The sequence below is a fragment of the Schistocerca gregaria genome, chromosome 8 (assembly GCF_023897955.1).
Source record: "Schistocerca gregaria isolate iqSchGreg1 chromosome 8, iqSchGreg1.2, whole genome shotgun sequence".
NCBI lineage: Eukaryota > Metazoa > Arthropoda > Insecta > Orthoptera > Acrididae > Schistocerca > Schistocerca gregaria.
Window position 1 is genome coordinate 126,238,548 of NC_064927.1, and position 22,079 is coordinate 126,260,626.

At 43.0% G+C, this 22,079-nt stretch overlaps 1 protein-coding gene across 6 annotated transcripts in view; it reads left to right on the top strand.

Moving 5' to 3' along the window:
- Positions 1-22,079, top strand: part of LOC126284081 (PAX-interacting protein 1-like) — a 163,152-nt gene that overhangs the window by 14,989 nt on the left and 126,084 nt on the right. For all 6 annotated transcript variants that reach the window (XM_049982720.1, XM_049982724.1, XM_049982722.1 and 3 more), the window contains 3 exons: positions 9,518-10,117; positions 12,947-13,081; positions 16,115-16,381. In XM_049982720.1, the coding sequence (XP_049838677.1) occupies positions 9,518-10,117; positions 12,947-13,081; positions 16,115-16,381 (1,002 nt within the window). The remainder of the gene's footprint in view (positions 1-9,517; positions 10,118-12,946; positions 13,082-16,114; positions 16,382-22,079) is intronic.

Consider the following 22,079-nt stretch of genomic DNA (forward strand, 5'->3'; position numbering starts at 1 on the left):
CAGAAATCCAAACATACCTCTCTGATAATGGTGTCATTGCAGTCCATCAGATGATGAAAAAGGTAGATGCATCCTTTGTGTCTACATGGACTCTTTTTTTTCACTTTTGATAGAGTGGTGCTTCTGTCCAAGATCAAAGCACATTTTGAAGCTATCACAGTCTGACCATACATTCTGAACCTGTTACACTGACACCAGTGTCAATCATTTCAACCCCATTCTAATGTCCCAAAAGCAAAGATGATATAACTAAACAAAAGTGTTGGCATGTTGATAGACATGCAAACACATACACAAAATTCAAGCTTTAGCAACCAACGGTTGATACCTGTCCAAATGTGTAACCTGTTGTAGGGATGCTCATGAGGTCAATTGTCAGCCTCTTCCTACCCTCTGTATCAACTGCAAAACTAAACATGCTACCTCCCATTGAGATTGTCCCATGTATCTCTATGAGTGGCCTGCCCAGGAGATCTGGCTGAAGGAAAAAGTGCCTTACACGGTCGCTCAAAAGTTTTTGGCTAGCCAGAAACCCTGCGTTCTATGATCCTTCACCTACAGTACTGTTCGTGCTACATCTCGCTCCACGAAGGACAGGGCCACACAGACATGTGACCTTAAATTTACCACCACGGTTGTGAAATCACCCAGCATCATGGTAGCATCCCCGTTTCCTTCTCCAGCTGTGTAACAAGCCACGAAACTTTCGCTTCATGGTGAGGAGTAACTAGGTACACAACTGGCAAGCCGGAAAGGACAGAAGGAATACTCCCGTGAAGGCTTCCTACATCCCTCCAGCCAGCAAACATCTGAGTTCCTTTGCAAACCTGAAAGGCTCTAAAAAGTCAAACAAAGGCAAATGGTCTTATCCTTTGCCGAATCGAAAATCGTCTTATATAGTGTCGCCACGTGATACCCTCTCCTGCCTGACCTCCGTGTCGCTGGTGTGCACCACCAGCTGTTTTTCTGTCCTGGACTCCGCAGGCCGACAGAAGGAGAATGCTGATGCTTCTGTGGAGCTCTTGGAGCACGATCCTCCTGCCCCTGTGCCGTGTAGCAGCGAGTTCGAACGCTGACACTCAGCAGCCGCTGAGGTGACACCCCTTCATTATTTCCTGGTAATGACTCTTCACCAATGGACTGTTTGTGGTCTTCAATTCAACAAGTGGATTTACGGCTGCTCTTACAATTGCTGCGTCCACCTGTCCTCTGCCTCTACGAAACAATATAGTGTCCTCACGACCGCTTTGAGCTCTCGCATTTCTTCTCAGACCATTTTGACCTTACCTCGAGGAGCCGTCCTTTTTCTTTTAATCTCATCTACATCTACATCTACATTTATACTCCGCAAGCCGCCTAACGGTGTGTGGCAGAGGGCACTTTACGTGCCACTGTCATTACCTTCCTTTTCTGTTCCAATCGTGTATGGTTCGTGGGAAAAATGACTGTCTGAAAGCCTCTGTGCGTGCTCGAATCTCTCTGATTTTACAGTCCTCTCATAGGGGAGTCATGCTGCTCATACGGGATGATGATCGTAGTCATTGTCTAGACTACCTGCCTTCAAGCTGTTGCAGTTCGCCTTTTCCTTCGTCACTTGACATTTTCCCTTTGTACCGTTTATCCCCCTCTGTCATTTGATGTCACCAGGACAGACTTCCTCCAACTTATTGGGCAGCTACCTCACCCCTTTCTGCTGCTCGGTGACTTTAATGCGCGCCATCCCCTTTGGGGTTCTCCCAGAACCTATCTTGAGAGGTGCCCTCTGGGGTGACCTTCTCAATCAGCTTAACCTCTTCTGCCTTAACACACAGGGACACCCACCTTCCTTTCAGGCTCCACGCACACCTATTCCCATTTGGACCTATCCTTCTGCACTGCCCAGCTTGCCCATTGTCTGAAGTCTGTACTCTCTGACACATACTTGTGTGACCATTTCCCGTGTGCTATCCATTTACTGACTCCTACCCTACCTATGTGTGCACACCCAAATGACAACTAAGGCTTACTGGAGGCTTTATTCCTCCCTGGTGTCCTTCGATGAACAACATTTCCCTAGTTGTGTTGACCAGGTAGAATCGTTTAGAAACTTTATTCTTACCACTGCCCAACGTTCTATTCCTCGCACTTCCTCTTTACTGTGTCTTGTCCTGTTCCCTTGGTGGACTGAGGCGTGGCATGTTGCAATTTGCACACAGAGACATGCTCTCTGCATTTGTAACTGTCATCCTATGATGACAAACTCCATTCATTATAAACGATTGCTTGCACAGTATCATCGCATTCTTCGAGATAGCAAAAAAACCTAACTGGATTTCATTCACTAGTGCTTCTAACAGTTACAGTCCCTCCTCTGGCAGCTCTCTGGGACTAAGATCTAGTCCCAAACTTCTGGCTTGACAGTAGCAGAAGATGTCATCATGGATCCTACTGCTATCTCCATCACCTTGGGCCGCCATTTTGTGGAGATTTCAAGTTCCACCCATTATCACCCTGCCTTCCTTCATCGGAAATGAGCAGAGGTGGCTCTGGCGGTACCCTTCTTTTCTCAGAATCGTGAGTGCTACACTGACATCTTTACTATGAGGGAGCTAGATCATGCACTCACTTCGTCCTGATGCTCTGCCTCAGAGCCAGACGATGTTCACATTCAACTGTTACAGCACTTTTCTCTTATTTAAAAAACTTCTATTCTCATCTTGTTTGAACTGCTAATATTCCACATTTTACTTCCGCACGAGGCTGCACACTGGAAGAACATGTTCAGAAAGGACTTCCTAACACTTAATTTTTATTAAAGTCCTGTTTTTCAGAAATGCTTTCCTTGCTATTCCCAATATGCATTTTATATCCTCTCTACTTTGGATTCATCAGTTATATTTTGCTACCCAGACAGCAAAAGTCGTGTAATAGTTTTACTGTCTAATTTCCTACTCTAATTACCTCAATATTTTCTCCTCCTCTGCCTTTTCTTGTGCCTTTGTCTCGCATCTTAGTGGGATGGCATGGTTACTGTTGGCTTTAGTGTAGCTAATTTAAGGTGTAGCTGGATACCCTTCCTGATGCCACACTCTTGTCTCCCGAAGTGGAATGTGTGTACCCAAACTATCTGTAGACAAAGATTGTGAAAGTTTTCCAAACATTTGCAAATTGTGTAGCTGAGGCATGGCATGGATACAACAGTATTTAGCTAATGAACTGTGGGCAACTGCCTAAAAACAACATCCAGGCTGGCCTGCTACCTCACCATTCTGGATGTGATGCTTTAACATCATGAATGTAAATTTCATTTTAAATTTCTCCTTAATTTCCTTTATTGCTTGCTCAGTGTACAGGCGAATAAAATGGAGGTAAGGCTACAACCCAGATGGTGTTCTAGAAGAAGTAAGGCCTAGTCACTCCATCTGTCCAAAATCCGCAGCGAACAATGGCTTGCCCCCCTGGGGTTTCGGGGGTTAGAATAGGCCTGCGGTATTCATGCCTGTCGTAAGAGGTGAGTAAAAGGAGTCTCAAACGTTTCGGTCTTATGTGATGGTCCCCTCTCGGGTTTGACCTCTATCTTTCTAAATTCTTCCGTAGAGCGAGCCAATTTGGGAAGGGCGCCTTACATGGTGCACTGTATCTGTCGTGCATTCAGACCTTTAGCCGGCTGTCTCGTTGTCGCAATGCTATCCTGCTCGTTTTCCACATCTTGGGAGAGCATACATTCCTGGGTGCGATTACAACTATGCACTGTGCAGTGTTGCTTTTTTCTGAGACGACGACCTTGGACATTTTTGCACCTAAGATCCAGCACGGTAGCCATTCTGTTGTGGTGGGGCCGCCATGTACCCTGTTGGTTGTAGCCCCCTGACAACACAGGGATCGCTCTGCTGATGCCTGTGCCGTTAACTCCCCACGTATGCCAAGGAGTAGTTGCCTATCCTTCTGGGGTATCGGGACTCCCGGCAATGGCCATCCTACCAGGTGGCCCTTGCTGAGGCTGGGTGGCATCAGGGCAGATGACCCAAAATGAAGTGTGGTACATCATCTCTTGCTGGTGACCAGCCTCCAGCAGTCTCTAAGCGTTCTCGGGCTTAATGCTCTGAAATGCGATCCGAAAATGTTCCTGTCCCTGGCCACACCGTGGGAGGAGTGTAAGTCTCAGGATGGCAATAACAGTTATTTGCCCCAGTTCCTAGTTTGTACGAGAGCTGATGGGGAGTCTTTCATGTGCACAAAGCCTCAGTTCTTCGTCGAGCATTTAGAGGACAAGTTTGGGGAGGTGGAGGGCTTGTCCAAAATGCGCTTTGGGTCAATACTGATACAAACGACATCCTCTGCCCAGTCAAGATGGTTACTAGCTTGTGACAAGTTGTGGGATGTTGCCGTTACGATCACACCCCATAAGAGTTTAAATATGGTCCAGGGTATTATTTACCATAGGGACCTTCTTTTGCAGTCTGATGACGAACTGCGCGCCAATTTAGAGTGCCAAGGTGTCCGCCGCATTCATCGGAGTCCGAAGGATACTCAGATTGCTACCGGTGCCTTCATCTCGGCCTTTGAGGGTGATACATTACCGGAGAAGGTCAAAGTGATGGTCTACTGATGTGACATCAAGCCCTTTATCCCTCCCCCGATGCAGTGCTTTAAGTGCTGGAAGTTCGGCCATATGTCTTCCTGCTGCACTTCTAGCGTCACATATCGAGATTGCGGAAGCCGATCACATCCTGATACTCCATGTGCCCCGCCTCCCATCTGTGTCAACTGCGGAGAGCGTCATTCACCTTGCTCGCCATACTGCAGGGTCTTACAGGAAGAGCGCAAAATCATGGAATATAAGACCCTAGACCGACTGATCTATACTGAGGCGAAGAGGAAATATGAACGACTACATCCCATGTGAATTACTTCCTCCTATGCTGCTGCATCGACAACTGTGTTAGCCCCATCAGTTCAGCATATTCCAGCCAAATCACAGAGCTGTACAACTCTACATGCCCCCTTGCCCGTGGGGGGCTCTCCCAACTCTGTTGCAGCTCCTGTGCCACCTACCTCGGGAGTAACACCCTCCCACCCATCGGGGACGTCCGTCCCCGCTTCTCACCTGGAGAAGCGTCCAACTTCTTCGGCTACCCTCACTCGGAAGGGTCCTTCCCTACCCAGGTTTCCACCAGCGGGAAGGATGACACCCGATAGTGGCATAAGTTCCCACCAGCGGCTGGTCGTAGAGCTTCGCGAACCTCCTATGTCCCAGAGACTGAATCAGTGAAGCCCTCCCAGCTGGTGAAACCCAAGGTTCAGCGAGAGAAGTCCAAGAGAAAGACCTCTAAGGCCAAAGAACTTGCAGTGGCACCCACCTCACCGCACCCTTCGAGCTCTGCGTCTGAGGACGAAGTGGAGATCCTGGCGTCTGCTGAGGACCTCAATCTCGTCGGTCCCTCGGATGCAATGGGTAGCACTTGCACAGGTGCTCAAGCGGAGGCAGCAGGTGGCCCAGTGGTGTAATCTGCCTCCCCAGTCCCTTCACGCCTTTCTCAGCCATGACAATATCATCCTCCAGTGGACTGCAGCGGTTTCTTCCACCATCTTGCTGAGCTCCGACAACTTATCAGCCTTCACCCTTTCCTCTGCATTGCTCTTCAGGAAACTTGGTTTCCGGCAATGCAAACCCTTGCCCTCCGTGGCCAGCAGGGTTATTATAGGTACCAGGCAGCTTCTGAAAGGGTATCTGGTGGCGTCTGCATCTACATCCTTCACACCGATTCTGTCCCTCTACAAACACCTTTAGAGGCTGTCGCTGTTCGGGTGTGGATGCCACAGGCTGTTACTGTCTGCAGTCTCTATCTTCCACCGGATGGTGATGTCCCGCAGAATGTCTTGGCTGCGCTGATAGCCCAATTGCCACCACCGTTCCTGTTATTGGGTGACTTCAACACTCATAACCGTCTGTGGGGTGGGTCAGTGGCAACAGGTCGAGGCGCCACCGTCGAGCATGTATTGATACAGCTCGACCTTTCCATTTTAGTTGATGGTGCCTTCACACATTTCGTTGTGGCGCATGGCACGTACTCATCCATTGACCTTTTGCTCTGCAGCCCTAGCCTCTTACCGTCTGTTTAATAGAGTGTGCATGACGACCTGTGTGGTAGTGACCACTTACCGATCTTTCTGTCACTGCCACAGTGTCATTCTTCTGGGCGCCCTTGCAGATGGGCTATGAATAAGGCTGACTGGGACTTGTTCTCCTCCACTGCCACTAATGAGCCTCTCTCTAATGATGACATTGATGCGGTGGTTCACTCGGTCACCACCGGCTTTGTTATTGCCTCAGAATCTGCCATTCCCCGTTCTCCTGGGTCCCCTCAGCGGAGGAGGACTGTGCCTGGTGGTTGTCTGCGATCGCCAAGGCGATTAAAGATCGCAGGTGGGCACTCGAGCATCACAAGCGGCATCCCTCAATAGAAAACCTCGTCGCCTTTAAACGGCTGTGTGCACGGGCCCGCCATATCATTCGCCAACACCAGCAGGACTGACGCAAAGTTTTCGAACTTGGGACACTGAATGGCACAACCTGACCACGCCAAACAAACTCCGTCCGACGGAATTGTGGCGGTCATCCATGCGAGCCACTCGCAGGGTCTCAATAGTCCTTTGTAGGCTCCGCATTGGCCACACCCGCTTGACACACAGCTATTTACTGTGCCATGAGGACCTGCCTCTATGTCGTTGCGGGTCGGCTTTGACAGTAGTCCATATTTTGTTGGCCTCTCCCCTTTTAACTGTGCTCAGGCAGATGTTTTGCGCTGCCTGATATGCTCCCTGCCCTTTTAAAAGATGACACTGCTATGGCAGCCTTAGTTTTGCGTTTTATTTGAGCAGGGGGCTTTTATCACTTAGTCTAAGTGTTTGTCCTTTTTGTATTGATCTGGCCTTTGGCCTACGATTTTAGTCTGAGTTTTTAGTGTGTTTCTCGGTGGTTGGCTTTTTCTTTTTTGTCCCTATGGTCGGCCAACCACTAACACACACTGTGTGATTTTAATTACTTTTGTCTGGTCTCAGTCTAAGTCTGTCTTGTCCTGTGTAGTCTTTTCCATTGTCCTTTTTATTCTGTGTGGATGTTTTTCAGTTTTGGACCGTAGCAGTCTGGTCCCTTTAATCCCCCAAACCACCAACCCAACCAACCAACCAGCCAACAATGGCTTGTGCATGCATTGATTGTTGGATGGTTATGCAATGATTCTCCTTATCTTGACTCTAAAAATTAAGCTTTTTGACATAGCCAATCAATAGAAAATGTGCCTCATCACTAAAGATGACATTCCTCGCAACATTGCACCCACATTTTGGTTTTCCAACACCTAACTTGCAAATTCAAAATGCCGGAAATGCTCAATTTGCAGTATTTGTGGCCTAAGTTGATTCATGTAGGTATTTAGATGAAAATCCTGTGTCAGAATTTGCTGCATGGCTCTCCTTAAACTCTTCATTTCTTGTTATCAAGGTTCGGAGACTTGGACTATGCTGTCATTTACTGATGCAATATTTTCAGCAGAGTGGCTATTACAATGTCACTTTGATGTCTCAACATCCAGTACCTGAACCACTTTTTTCAAATTTTTCAATGACTCAGTAAACTGTCAATGAGCCAGGTATGTTTTGCTGACTGAAAATTTGTGCGTTACTTGCAAAATATCTTTGAAGTTTTCCCACACTTGTAAAAAGTTTTGTCAATGGCAGTGCATTGCTTCATCATGTATAAAGTGAATCATTTTCACTGACTTGCCATGTAGAAAGATGAGAACTGAACAGTAGCAAGTGTTGTTAACTGATTGAAACTATAATTGTGTGCAATTAAAATTGTGCATTTCTCATAGTCCCGTCCCTCCCCCTTCGCACCACTGTGACCATTCATTTCATTGTACTAAGTTGCATACAATTTCTAGGTAACTGCGAAGCCCCAGTAAAACCATGGTTTGTATCCTGCAGCAGTATATGCAATACGAAATGTGTTAAAAAAAATAGTGAGCTTTGAAGTAGCACGTCTACTGCAGAGGAAGCATGCTGTGGCTACAGAGCATCCCTAATGGCAGATTTAGATAACAAAGTTCTGCTGGCCATGTTTTACTATGACTGATAGTTGCTAATCTACAGCCACCGAAGTGAGCACACGCACAAGCTGTTTGTCGGATTAGTGAGAAAATGTCTGTGAAAGAGCTTGAAGAAGAATGTGGTGTGTGTGTGTGTGTGTGTGTGTGTGTGTGAGTGAAATTTTGCTACGTACTTGGGAAAAGAGTTCCTCATGTAAAATAGTTTGCTCCTAGATCAGGGTGATGTTTAACTATGAAGGCATTGTCCATCATGAATTTGTACCACCTGGTAAACAAGGAAGTCCGTCAGCAATTTTAGTGTGTTTGAGGAATACCGTGTGCAGTAAGAGGCCTGAGTGTAGAGGCATCAGACTTGGTCATTTTATAATTACAGTGCACTCGCTGAAATGTCACTTCTTGTATGCCGCTATCTGGCGAAACATTAGAGTCCCATTGTGCCTCATCCATCTTATTCTCTGGACCTAGTAGGCATAGTACAATTTTCCAAACTTGAAAACACGACGAGAGAATATTGTTTCCAAACCGTAGAGGAGATACAAGACAATGTGCACACCCCATAAGCAGCGTTTTAGGAGGCTTACCAGAAATAGAAGAAACCTTTGATCTGGTGTATTGTCAGTGGAGGGGACTACTGTGAGGGTGGGGGAGGGGGGGGGGGGCGACGACAGTGCTTTAAATGTATTACAATCAGCACTAGAGATGTTATAATGAAAGTTTAGACTTATTTTGAACACAGCTTATGCATTAATCTGTACAACAAGATAAAAGAAATTAATATATCCATCAGTAATTATTAAGTGTGAAAGAGTTATATCATCTTTCCAAATGTCTGGGGCTCAGTACTCAGTCTGTACTAGGAAGTTTTTCTGTCACTTACCACTTTTTTTTTTAATTTGTTAATGTAAAAAATTATGAATTGAACTGCTGGTCCACTGTAACTATTCTTATCTACTTGTAACTGTCTTAGTGAGTCATTTTGAAAGTTGAAAGAAAGAAAAGGGTTCACCTCAAATATGACAATGTGTATTAAATACTGTAGTATGTAATTAACTTAGTTTTACCTTTAATGATGTTCGCCTTGTGACCTCTTTTCAAGATTATCCATTCCATTAAACTAATGTAATTGCACATGCCATTAAACTGTTCTTCCAAGTCCTTTGCAGTTTCTGACAGAATTATATTTTCATCTGCAAATTGCAGGGCTGTAATTTATTGAAGTCATGTGATGATGACTTGCCAAGAATCGAAACCAGTTATGATATTTGTTCAAACTGAGACTGAAAAATACTATGCAACAATTTCCTTCCAGTTTTTATTTCTTCTACTTTAATTCATTTCTTAAAATTCCCTTAGGTTTTTCTTACGGTTTGCTCAATATAAGGTCTTACTGTTTGGCCAGCATATAGCGTTTTGATTGCTGCTTTCAGCAACTTCAGCAACAACAGATTCAGCAGCAGCAGCAGCAGCAGCAGCAGCAGCAACAACAACAACAACAACAACAACAACAACAGCAACAGCAGCAGCAGCAGCAGCAGCAGCAACAACAACAGTTGCAACAACAGCATCTTGTGCAGCAAGTAGTTCAGCAACAAACTCAGCAGCAGCAGCAACAACAACAACAACAACAACAACAACAGCAGCAGCAGCAGCAAGTGCAACTTCAGCAACAGCAGTTGCAACTTCAGCAGCAGTTACAGCTGCAGCAACAGCAGCAACAAGGCCAACCTCAACAGCAGTTGCAGCTCCAGCAGCAGTTGCAACAATTACAGCTCCAAAAGCAGCAGCAACAGCAGCAGTTGCTGTTGCGAGAAGCTGGCCAGCAACAGTATACAGTAGCGGCAGTGCAGCGAGATGTGACGTGGCAACAGCAGCAGCAACAGCAACAGCAATACCAGCTTCAGCAGCAGCGTCAGATACAGGTAGTGCAACAACAGCAGCAGCACCAGCCTCAACCACCACCACAGCAGCAGCAACAGCAGATCCAATTGCAGCGACAAGTTGTATGGGGCCAGCAGGGCCAACCTCAGGTTAGTTGTGGTTGTACTGATTTTTGTTGACATAAGTATGTGCTTAAGATATCAAATTGATGTGTTTATTTTTGTGTTACTGTAAATAATCATCTTAATTTTCAGAATTCCCACCACCAACATCATAGTACTTTTCAGATCCTTAATACATTATTTCGAGCTTTAGTATCCCCACCAGCGGACATCACAGCTGTTAGCCATCCATTCCAACCGTTCACGGAGTTCTTCGCGTGCAGGTCTCTAAGTGGGTTTGGACTCTGTGCTTCCCATAGATTGAGTCGCACCACAGATTTGCTTCCCATGTGTGGGGTTCTGTTCCCTCTCTATTATCGAACCACCATCAGCACTTTAAGTACACACACCAACTGTGTAGTGAAGCAGTGTTGTCACTCCTGGGCATCTACTAAAGTAGCAACAAAGGGTGTTCTTACACTTGGGACTCTTCTATATTTTCTTTCCCTTTTCCTAGTGTTCATTTGGGTTACCGTGGGCCCATCACTTTTACAATGCTGGGAGGAAGAGTTGCACTTACAGAAGGAGCAGCAACAGGAGCAGATGCCGACCTGATAACACAGAATGGGAACTACTTTGCACCTTTGCCTTGCTAGGGAGGAGCTGGGCATCCACTGTTCCGTTGTCTGCAACCCCCCCTCCCCCCCCCCCCCCCCCCCCCCAGCACCACCACCCCATCCACCCTCCCACCTGTCAATCAACCAATCCACCCACCCAACCACTCATCCCTGTTGCCGTATGCCAGTTTCAGTGAGTCAGTGGAAAGGTGGGAAATTACTTTTGCCAGTTCTTGCTGCATGACTAGCTAAGATAGGTAAGATATATCATCAGTCAAGTTAATAAGGCTGCATTTTTGTCCAGCAGTGCAGGTTTGTATAAAGTTGTCCAAAATTTGAAGCCCTCTGCTGAGTTTGAGAAACTACCCTTTGACGAGCTTTGTCAGTTGCTTCCAGCGCCCAACCATGACCTTCACACTAGAGCGTTGTTGACCTTGTCCGACCTTTCTTTAGGTCTTGTTGCCCAATTTTGGAAACATCAGCTGCAAGAAATGACGTTTATGATAACTGACACATGGCTCAATCTGGTGTACATGCTTAGAAGCCCCCAGTGCCCCATGGGATACCTCAGGCAGCCCTGACTCCCACTAATTCGCACTGTATTTCCTCCATTGACAGTGCCAGTGCAGTAGCATTGCATTGTTGTCTATCCGTGTGTGTGTGTTGATCTTGGGAGGTTTATGTCACTCGCATCATTGTAATTCGTGCCATTGGTGTTTCTTGGGTCCTTGGCATTGTTCTTTCACTTGTTGAGCTAGCCAGCGGTCCTGCCTCCATTGTCATTTGTTACATGTTTGATGTTGCCTGCATGTGGAGGCTATGTGTGGGGCATGTCGGCGTGAAGGTCATTTGGCAACTGTTTTTGACAGTTGAGGGCTGCGAGTCAGTCATTTGACCCCCAGTGTTTCCACTGAATGCTACAACTGTCTCCAACTGCGGCTCCGTCAGAGCGTATGCTAGGGTAAATAGCACATTCCTTTGCGGGGGCAGTTTTCAGTCTGCACGCTATAAGAATGTGGAACGGAACCTTGCCTTGTAAGTGGTAAATTCACTGACGGTGCAAAATATCTTTGAGCTCTAACAATTTTCCTGTTTTTGGCTTCCAGATTGTTTACGAAGTGCATTTGGTGTGTCAGTCTGTTTCTTTACACCATTTGGTCTCCTTACTGCAGTCCTACAGCCTGCTGTTTTGAGAATACCTTGGGCCACGTAGAAAATTTCAAGGCACATGTTTCTGTTAAGCAGTTGGCAGTTCCCAAATTTTGTCATCCCCGCCCTATTCCCTTCACCATTCGTGACAAGGTAAAGGCCAATTTGGAGCGTTGTCAGGATCAGAAAGTTGTTTCTCCTATTTTGTTGAGACAGTGGGCGACTGCTTTGGTGGTGCTTCAGAAGCCCAATACCACCTTGCACCTATTTTAAACAGATGGTCAGTGCACAACGTGTTGCGAATTCGTATCCCCTTCTGCAGCAGGTAGAATTGTTGGCAAAGTTGTTGGGAGGAGGCTAATATTTTTCCCACATCGACTCGTGTGGTGCTTACATGTAGTTACCATTTGATGCAGTTTCTCAGACTTTCCTGGTTATCAACACTGCCTTTGGACTTAACTAGTTTAACTCTTGCCATTTGAAATCTTTTCTGTGCCGGGAATTTACCAACAGTATTTAGAGCAGTTGATTCATGACATTCGCTATTGCATCAGTTACCATGATGATGCAGGAGGAGCATTTACAAAACTTTCAGTTGGTTTTCCATTCCCTCTTGGAGAATGGCCTTCATTGCAAGCTTCAGAAATGCAATTTTTTTTTATTATTGAAGGTGACTTTTTTGGGACTTGTGCTTAGTAAAGGTGGTCTTATCCCCACAGATGAAATCAAGACCATTGTCCACATAGTGGCAGTCAGCACCTGAAAGAGCTTTGGTCTTTCTTGGTTAAGATTTTGTATTATGCTCAGTTGAGGGGAGAGGTGGGGGGGGGGGGGGGGGGGGGGGCAGAAGACTACCCCACAAAGGCAGTGCCGTTTTTAACTTGTTCATATGTTATAACATGCTATTGACTCTTATAAGTCTGTGAACTCTTGTTCTCCTATTATGTTTACCTAGTGTGTTATGTTGTATTTTTGTAGACGCATGACAATGGCGCAAGGCACATAAGTAACACAAACTGTGAGAGGGTTTAATGAGTTTCTACCTTTATCTTGTTCTCAGTTTAAAAGAGTCTAAATTAGTTACGTATAAACTGTTGTATCATCCTTTCAGGGTCCTCCACGACAACTGATTCACCTAGATGCTCAGATGGTAGCTCAGTTAGAGCAAATGGATAGTCAGAGGCGAGTTTTGGTTTTACAGAAACTACAAAAACAAAGGCAACTTCAATTGCAGCGTCAAATGCAGGTAAGTATTATTGTAGTTTGTTCCCTTTTTTTTTGTTTTGTTTCAAAGTTTGATACGGTTAGGCAAGCGTATAGTTTTTCGCGGAAGTTTCAGGTTAGGTGTTGCCACGACAGAATGAAATTTAGGTTAGGTCGTTAATTTTACTACAACTTCCTGTCATCTACATCAAAATATTTTTTCTGTGTTATTTGAAAAGAACTTAAACTGACTCATATGCATGCAAATTTTCACATTTTTGCAATTTACAGCACTGAAATTTGGTTGCCAGCTCTATGTGCTTTGCACCTTATTTGTATAGTTATATTTTATGTATTAACGTTGCTTGCTATGTACTTCATCAAAATTAAAATGTTATAATGTGGGATATGCATTGATGGTGCATGTTTTCGAATCTTAAAAGTTGCTTGAAGTACTGTACTGATATTTCACTGTTAATTTTCTACAGCACTTTGTTATTTATAAGTTTTATTGCGAAAATGCATGTATGTGTGATTATTTATATGTTGTTATTATTAAATTAGACACACACATGCTCACTCTGCAGCTGAACCTTCTGGCTTGTGATGTACGGCCCCCACCCCTTCTGTCCCATGCACATCCTTGATAACATCCAGTTGCTTTTAAGGATTAATTATTACATCCTGAATGGTGTGATGGCACTGTTGAAGAACAGGGCACACACTATTCCACAGGATTGTTTACTGTACACTGCAAATTATGTGATGGCATACATGGAAGAAGGAAACTGTTTTGGGTGTGGGTGGACTGAGACTTTAGCCTCAAAGTCACAACATGTGCATGTACATTGATACTTCAGTGGATTAGTCTTGTATAATTGACCAACAGTCCACCATGAACATGGACTCCGTTGCAGTAGGGTAACTTTTGTGCCTCAATAATACAGTTAGCTGTACATGGTTCAACCACATTTGATGGGTATTTATTGAGATGCCAGACTAACATGTGATTCTTGAAGATAGGAAGCAATCTTTCCAGTAGTTGAAAGGACAACAGCCTAAATGATTGACTGTCCAAGTCTTGTAACATTAACCAGTATGGTCTTGTTTTATTCGTACTGCAAATGGCTGAAAACAAGGGGAAACTGTAGCCATTATATTTTGTGTTGACGTGCAGCTCTATTGTATGACTTATGTGATGGCATCCTTTTGTGTAAAGTGCTGTGGAGGAATATTATTGTCTCAATCAGATCTACTGGTGGAGACAGCTCAGGAGGATGTAGTTATCAGGAAAAATGAACCTGGTATTGTATGGATCAGATGGCGGAATGATTAGCATCCCTTAATTGGGTTCGTAGAATTGAAATTTAAAAAGAGAAATGGGTTGGTTGAAGTTAGATAAAGTGGGAAGTATTGAAATGCGGTGCCAAGGAGAATAGGTCTTTTGGTCAGATGAGCACAGGTTTATCAAAACAAAATCAAGTATGGGTACTGCAGGAGTAGTTCTTATAATGAATAGGAAAATATGAATTTGGATGAATTTATACAAATGCCATTCTGAGATAAAAGGAATTATTCGGGCCTTAAGAGAGCTGAAAATTTAATTCTAATGGGGGATTGATACAGAATAGCAATAGAGAAAAAGGAAGGGCACCAGCAAGAAAATGCTTCAGTGGGAGCACAAAAAAGGTGAGTAAGCACCTGTTTATTAAAACGCTCTGACTGAAAGGTCAGCTACTTCATTCTACCTTCTTCTTAAATATTGCAAACGCAAACATATTCACCGTTTTTTGTACTCAGATAAGAGGTGACAGTGGCAGTAGGAAAGAGATTGAAAAGTAACAGAGACTGAAAGATAGGAGACAGTGGTTATGGTGTAGATATAGTGCATGAGACAATAGCAATGTGAGAGAAAGATTGGGGAACAGTGGCAGTGGAGCATAATTGACAGTGACAGAACAGTGCTAGGAAAAAATTTCAGGGGTCAGAGCCAGTGCCAGTGAAGAGGAATAAAGAGGAGGAGAAAGTGGACCTGGGTGAGAACCAGTGATAATGACAGACAGATTCTAGGACAGTGGCAGTGAGGATGGGGGGCGAGAGAGAGAGAGAGAGAGAGAGAGAGAGACAGAGATAGAGAGAGAGGGGGGGGCAGACAACAGCATTAGGAAGGAATGAAGGTGGTAGCAGTAAGATAGAGCAAGAGGGAGACAGTGACTGTGAGAGGAAACCTTGTAGGACAGAATGAAGGAGACTATGGCTGTGGAGGCAGGGCACCCTGACAGCGATGGACTAATGGGTGTGAGCGAGTTACAATTATGGGAGCTTGTGGGAATAAGAGTTGAGTTGTGTGTTAGAGAGAGTATGAATATGTTAGTATGCCAAAAATTTTTGGGAAAATTTTTTAAGGGTGCTGAGGAAGGTTGAATGAGGCAGCTGGTTTCCCACTTTTAAGTCTGTCATTTTAATAAACAGTAGCATATTTGCCCTTTTTATCCTCAGATTGGAGCATTTTTCCACTGATTATTGCACAGAATTGCTGGCCAGTACATGTATTCAGGACAAATGTCAGTATTGCCAATAGATACATATAAAAAGACCTTGTGCGCGCGCGCACACACACACACACACACACACACACACACACACACACACACACACACACACTCGCGCCACAGCACTACTCTCTCCCATGCCTGCAATTTAAATCAGGTGGACAACAGCATTGGGGTATGTGTGTGTGCATGTTGTATGTATTCATGTACTTCGAGAAAGGATGCAACTTCAGAAACTGAGTCCTAATGTCCATTCTTTGTTTCAATGTATGGATCAACACATCTTTTAAATACTGAATGGTTGTCTTCTTATTTCCTTTTTTGTGATATTAATTTAATTTGTTGCTTGCTTAATGAAATAAATCATTTTTTGGAACCATATATGTCAAAGGCACTTTACTGATAACTGGGGTTTACAGTTTCTGTTGAATGTGTTGTCTCACCAAATATTAGCATCAGCCATAAGTACTTAATGATGACACTTCTTGCCTTCACTTTAGTGGTGTGCTCTGTTTATGTAACAGCAACAGCAGCAGCAACAACAGCTAGCGAGGGCTGCCCCTCCTGGCACTCCGGCACCTGTTATGCAGCAGCAGGTGGTGCAGCAACCACAGCAAGCTGTCCCACAGCAACAACCGCAGCCACAGCAGCAGTTGGTGAAAGTGCCTCACGGGTTGTCACCTCAGCAGCAATTACGCTGGGTGCAACAACACCGCCAGCTGCTTCAGCAGCAGCAGCAGCAGCAGCAAGCACAGCAGCAACAGCAGCAAGCACAGCCTCGTCCTCAGCAGGTGTGGCAGAAAGATAGTAAGATTGGCACTGGTCATACACCTACCGAGGAAGCTTCACCGGCGTACTTTACTAGGATCCTAATTGTTTATATACTCGTGAGTTGAGCTCTGACACAGAGAAAAGTGTGTTCGTTAAAGCAACAACGTAAGAATTTTTTAGGCTTGGATTGCTTACATGTAAACTGAGATATAGTGCTGACTTGTTACAGAATTATGTATTTTAATGTGCTAGTTAAGAAAACCATAAATATCACCCAGCTGACTGGTGACAATATAATAAGGCTACCACCCCAACCCTCCTTCGTAATTGGATGGAATGTGAATTGGCATACAAATCACATGGATTTTCTTCACTTTGGCACACTTCATAAATGACTAGACGTTGACATTGTATGATACACGGACTTTTTGGAGACTGTGTCACCCAGAAATAATGGCCTGAATGAATCCAATATCAGATGGTGGCTGCAGCAGTGGCATCTTGTTTTCAAACATATCATTTTTGTAATCTTGGTTGTATATGAGAAACAAAGTACCAGTTTTCTTTGTTGGTAATTCTAAGATTTTTTTCAAGATCTCAGTGCTTTTATTGCAAAATATGGAGGCGACCGTATAGTCGAGTACTGCTTTCAACTCTGTTGATATTTTGAATGATAGCAGAAGTTCTGAAAGGTATTCTGGGAGTGCATTTTACTATTCTGAAATTAACTGAGGGAATATGAGATTCAAAAATGACCAATAATTCCCTGAAAAAGTATAATTTTGTAGAAAATAATTTCAAATGCATTGTGTGGCACTGAAAATACTCATGACCAGTTAATAAGGCAACATAATTAAGATCAAACTAAAGTTAATTTGCAATACCAACTTCTATTTCTTTATGATAAATCCAATGATTTTTAGTTCATACTATGTATCATTTGCTATACTCCAGCTTTTTTTACGTTACTCAAGTTGCTTCATTTTTGATAAACAGCTTTTGTTTTTCTGTTTCCACTTCAAATTACTCCTATTTGAGACATATATTTCTAATGTTCTGTTGCAGTCTCCATTTGGGCTAAAGTTTATTTTACAATACTCGTTTTGATTTCAATGTGAAATTCCAATATCCTAGAATTTATTTTGTACCGCATTTACTCATCTCCCCTCCAGCTACAGCCCCTTTTTTTTCTACAATACTCTATTTTCTTTATTTTATTAACATTTGGTTGAGTATCATAGTTGTAACTCATGATATTGTTTTTTAATGTAAAAATTGTGATAATCACAGCTGTTTAATTTATGGTTCAAACCATGATTTTATAGTCACCATATTTATTATGTAGTTGCTGTGCTTATTACTTACTGGTCAAAGTAGACACACAATATTGCAGTCTCCACTTTAACTGATTAGTGCACCAGAAACAAGTGATCTCTGAGGGAAGTAAGTGATATCTGAGGGATTGTGCACACATAGGCCCAATAGTTTCTTTTCTGTGGTACCAGGGAGGTTACAGTTGCATCCAGCTTTTGAAATGAAGAACTGTCAAACAATGTTCCAACATGGAAACATATCCCAGTATGACTCATTGCCATCAAAGTCTACAATACCATCATGTGTGATCTCTTGGAAATGGATTTGTTATAACATTTCAGCTCATGCAAGATATATTACTATGACACTAAAGGGTGTGGGGTGCCAATGGATGGAAGAAGATTGCTCTCAATGATGAGTGGATTCTGGACCATAACATATGCTCATAATATGGGAGATTGCCACATCATATGTATGACCATAATAGACTTTAAAATTAATCGTCGTGTTGTCTCAGTACTGTGGAGGACTACCATAGGTATGAGACCAGCTGTATCGACAATTAGACATGGTATTCTGTGGGCCAGATATGTGGCATGTATGTCATTGCATCAGCTTCCACTCTCCAAACTCACCATCTACTGTGTATCAAAATTTAGTGCTTTTGGCAGATTCCTGTCTTTCTGCATTGACCACAGTCTTGCATTGTTAATACTGGGCAGCATAAAATACAACTGTGAAGCCTGATTGAGTGGAGCACCATTGGTTACAGCATATAATTTCAGCTTGAATGCATTGAAGGCAATCTTGAGCAGCAACCAGAATACCAGGGAGGTATTACAGGTTAGCATCCTGAGCCTTCTAACAACTCCACATGCCGTATTTTGGCAGGAAAGTGCCCACACTACCTGTTGTGAGGCACATATGAGCCTTCTTCAAATAATGTTTAGTAACACTGCTACACTGGTCTGACATGTTTACCTGACATGCTGCCCATCAAACATTTCTAGGATACAATTGGATGACAGCTTGTTATGGTTCTTTAGCAATCACCATTGATGCTTCTGGGAGTTGAGTACAAACCATATGTAATCCAAATCGCTTGTGTGTTGTCATGTACATAACTTGTGGTATAAAGTTCATTTCAGTATCATTTATCGTTAGTATTGCTGTTTTTCCAAGTATTAATGGAAAAAGGGTATTGTGAGTTCTTTCAACACAATAGTAGGATGAGAGAGAGAGAGAGAGAGAGAGAGAGAGAGAGAGAGAGAGAGAGAGAGAGAGAGAGAGAGAAATCATTTCATACCGATACACAGTATTAATTGAGCCAATGAGAGATACTAGTCAAGACCGAAAATTCACCATATGCACAATTTTAAGTTGATCCATGCGCAGGAGGCACACTCTCGCCCTGCATATTGTACCCGGGCTGGTGAAAAGTGTCACTTGACATCTCGCGTGTAGTTGGTTGTACTGTGATTCCAAGGTTGCAATGACTGCCACCACACATGCCCACAGCTCCGAAGTATGTTGTGTAAATATAAGCTACAATCAACGTTTATACATTAGTACAACAAAGTACGTTTTCCTAACAATGGAGAGAATGACGACGAGACAAAGCGTTTGATAGTATATGAAATCGAGAAATAAAAATGCCTGAAGTGAGTGACAGTTAGAGGCGGTCAGCTGTTGCCGTATTCCCACTCGTTCTCGTAAGTGGGACTGAGCAGTGAGAATGCTGCCTGCGAGATTATCGGGTTCCGAGAGCGCGGTCTCGAGAATGAGGTGACCCGACACTCTCTGCTGGCCATCTGCAGCGCTGCCGGTCGCTTGGTTCCGTTCAGAACATGGGTCGTACTGTGTACGGCTATCCGACTTACAAGTACAGTAGTAAGGAACATGAACATGTGACATGTCACAGTTGTGCTGGTATGTGTGAATGCATTTTGGGAGATTTAAGACAGATTTCGGTCGATCAAATAAAAACTGAGACATTCGAAGAAATCTGGTCTATGTAATTATAAATTTAAAGCTACCAAACTTTCATGTAAAAGTGCTACCAGTGGTGGCATTCTGGTTACTCAGAAACTGTATGTAACGGCAACAAGGGAAATAGTGAAACCTTATGACAAAGCAAGAGATGACGTCTGTAAATTATATTCTACATGATGATACGATTATCGTGGAGTCTAAGCTAAGCACTAACACAAAGTCATTTCTTGCAGTAGCAAGGAAAACCAGCCACCCACTTTCATGACTACCATAAATATTAATGTTGAGTTTCGTGTGTGCGCGTTTTGTAGTTACGGCTGTTTTTAAAGTGACGTCTCATTTTATAGATGTTTCCTATTTCGTTGTGGAACTGCGCATACACAAGATTTTCTTTCGCGGAATTAGTTTTGAAGTTTATTGCCTTTATCCTTGTGTTTATTTCTTCCTCTTTATTTAACTACAGATTTATTATCCCACTGTTTCTTCACTCGTTGACGACTTAATATGGTTCCTTGTGTTTATTACGACCTCCGTTAGCGTTAAAGATTGCCATCAACTAGGGCAAGGTTGTTAACGTATTATCTGTTTCAGAGTTAATTTTGTAACGTTTGCTATCAAAGCTAATTGTGTGACTTTTGTGTTTTATTTTTATTTTGTTGTAGGCCCTAGTTCTATTAAAAATATTTCACTTTTGCAACAACGCTGTACAAGTAGAATGTTCGAGAAGGCAGGTGCTTTGGACTTACAAACAGTCTTTCGCAGGCTCTGTAGCTACATACTTGGAACGCTTGGAGGAAATGACCACCTTTTGAGTTGTTCCACTTTTCAGGTCATAGGTGCTTAATGTATTAATCACTGTACATAGTTACCGTTTGTTATTGTTTGATACCCTTTTGTTAACCATTACCGCCTTGCAATTTTATTTTCATATGCTGTTTTTTCTGACTGAAAATATACAAATCACAGCAACAGGCATAAGAAAAACTACAAAAGGCCATATCCACCTGTTGCTAAAGCTGGAAGAACCTGAAGATTACGATGCTTGAACTCAACAAAGAGAAATGCGGTATGGATAGATGTTCTTAGGTAACTCATCTCTTAGAAAGAAAGTATTGATTGCACAAAAGAGAGCAGTAAAAATAATATGCGATGTTCACTCATGGAAATCATGTAGGCACAATAATCTTCAAGGAGGTTAGCATTTTAACTGCACCATCAAAATACATATATTTGCTAATGACATTCATCATAAACAGCCCATCACAGTTTGAGAAGAACAGTGATGTCCATAAGGGAGAACACTTGAGGGGAAAAAGATCTTAGCCATAATTAAAGCTGTCAGTGGCTCAGAAAGGAGTACAATATGCAGCAACAAACATCTTTGATCACATGCTCAATAATATAAAATGTCCGGCAGGTTGCAAAGTAAGTTTTAAATCAAACTTAAAAATTAAAATGTCTGGCAGGTAGCAAAGTGAGTTTTAAATCAAACTTAAAAATCACTTCTCCTGGACAACTCCTTCTGTTCCATTGATGAATGTCTATTGAAAATGTGGTAGCCAGAGAAAAAAAAAAAAAAAAGACGCTCTTTCCATGTCATTTCCATAAAAGAATCATTCAAATGATCTATCGAACATTTAATTAACCAACTTACCAACCGAAGACTGTTGTACCGACAGTGATACAATAGCACCCAAAAGAAAAACCATTTAAAGCAACAGCTGAGGATTTGATCCACCTGCTAAACAGTACGTTGAAATTATTCTGTTATACACGACTAGTTTTCTTCTACTCAAGCTATGTAAATGACCGTAGTACACAATAATAAATTCATTTAATTAAAAGAAAGTGTACATAGTCAAAAAGAATAATGTACAATATAGTTACGCAAATTAATCTGAAACCTTAATTCAGCAGTCCAATTTCTGAAGATATTGCACTGCAGTCGAGTCTGTTCTCCTGTTAGTACCATAGTTATACAACAATTTACGTTACTTAGTATGAAGTATGTAATATCCACTGCATAATTGTGCAGTCATTACTGATCACTTCTCAATATTATATTTGATTACGTATACACCTCATAAAACCAGTTTTCAGTTCCCCTTGCTTCTGTGCTTCAAATTTAGCTTATTTGGTTGTCTTATTGTTATTGATGATGAGAATATCATTAACGCGATTGGAATCTAGACAGCCTCTTTTCTGAGTCAATGCCATCCCTGCCTTACTAAAATTTCTTTCACTCGAGGCACTACTGGCAGGTATACAGAAAACCTTTTATCTGAGTTTCGACAGGGCACACGAATTTGTTTTCCACCATGAGAGAAGGTCTGTGAACTAATCGTTTGGACCCTCCATGTTCATATGTTGTGATATTGTGATCAAAGACTGGAATAAAAAAACATTTGACAC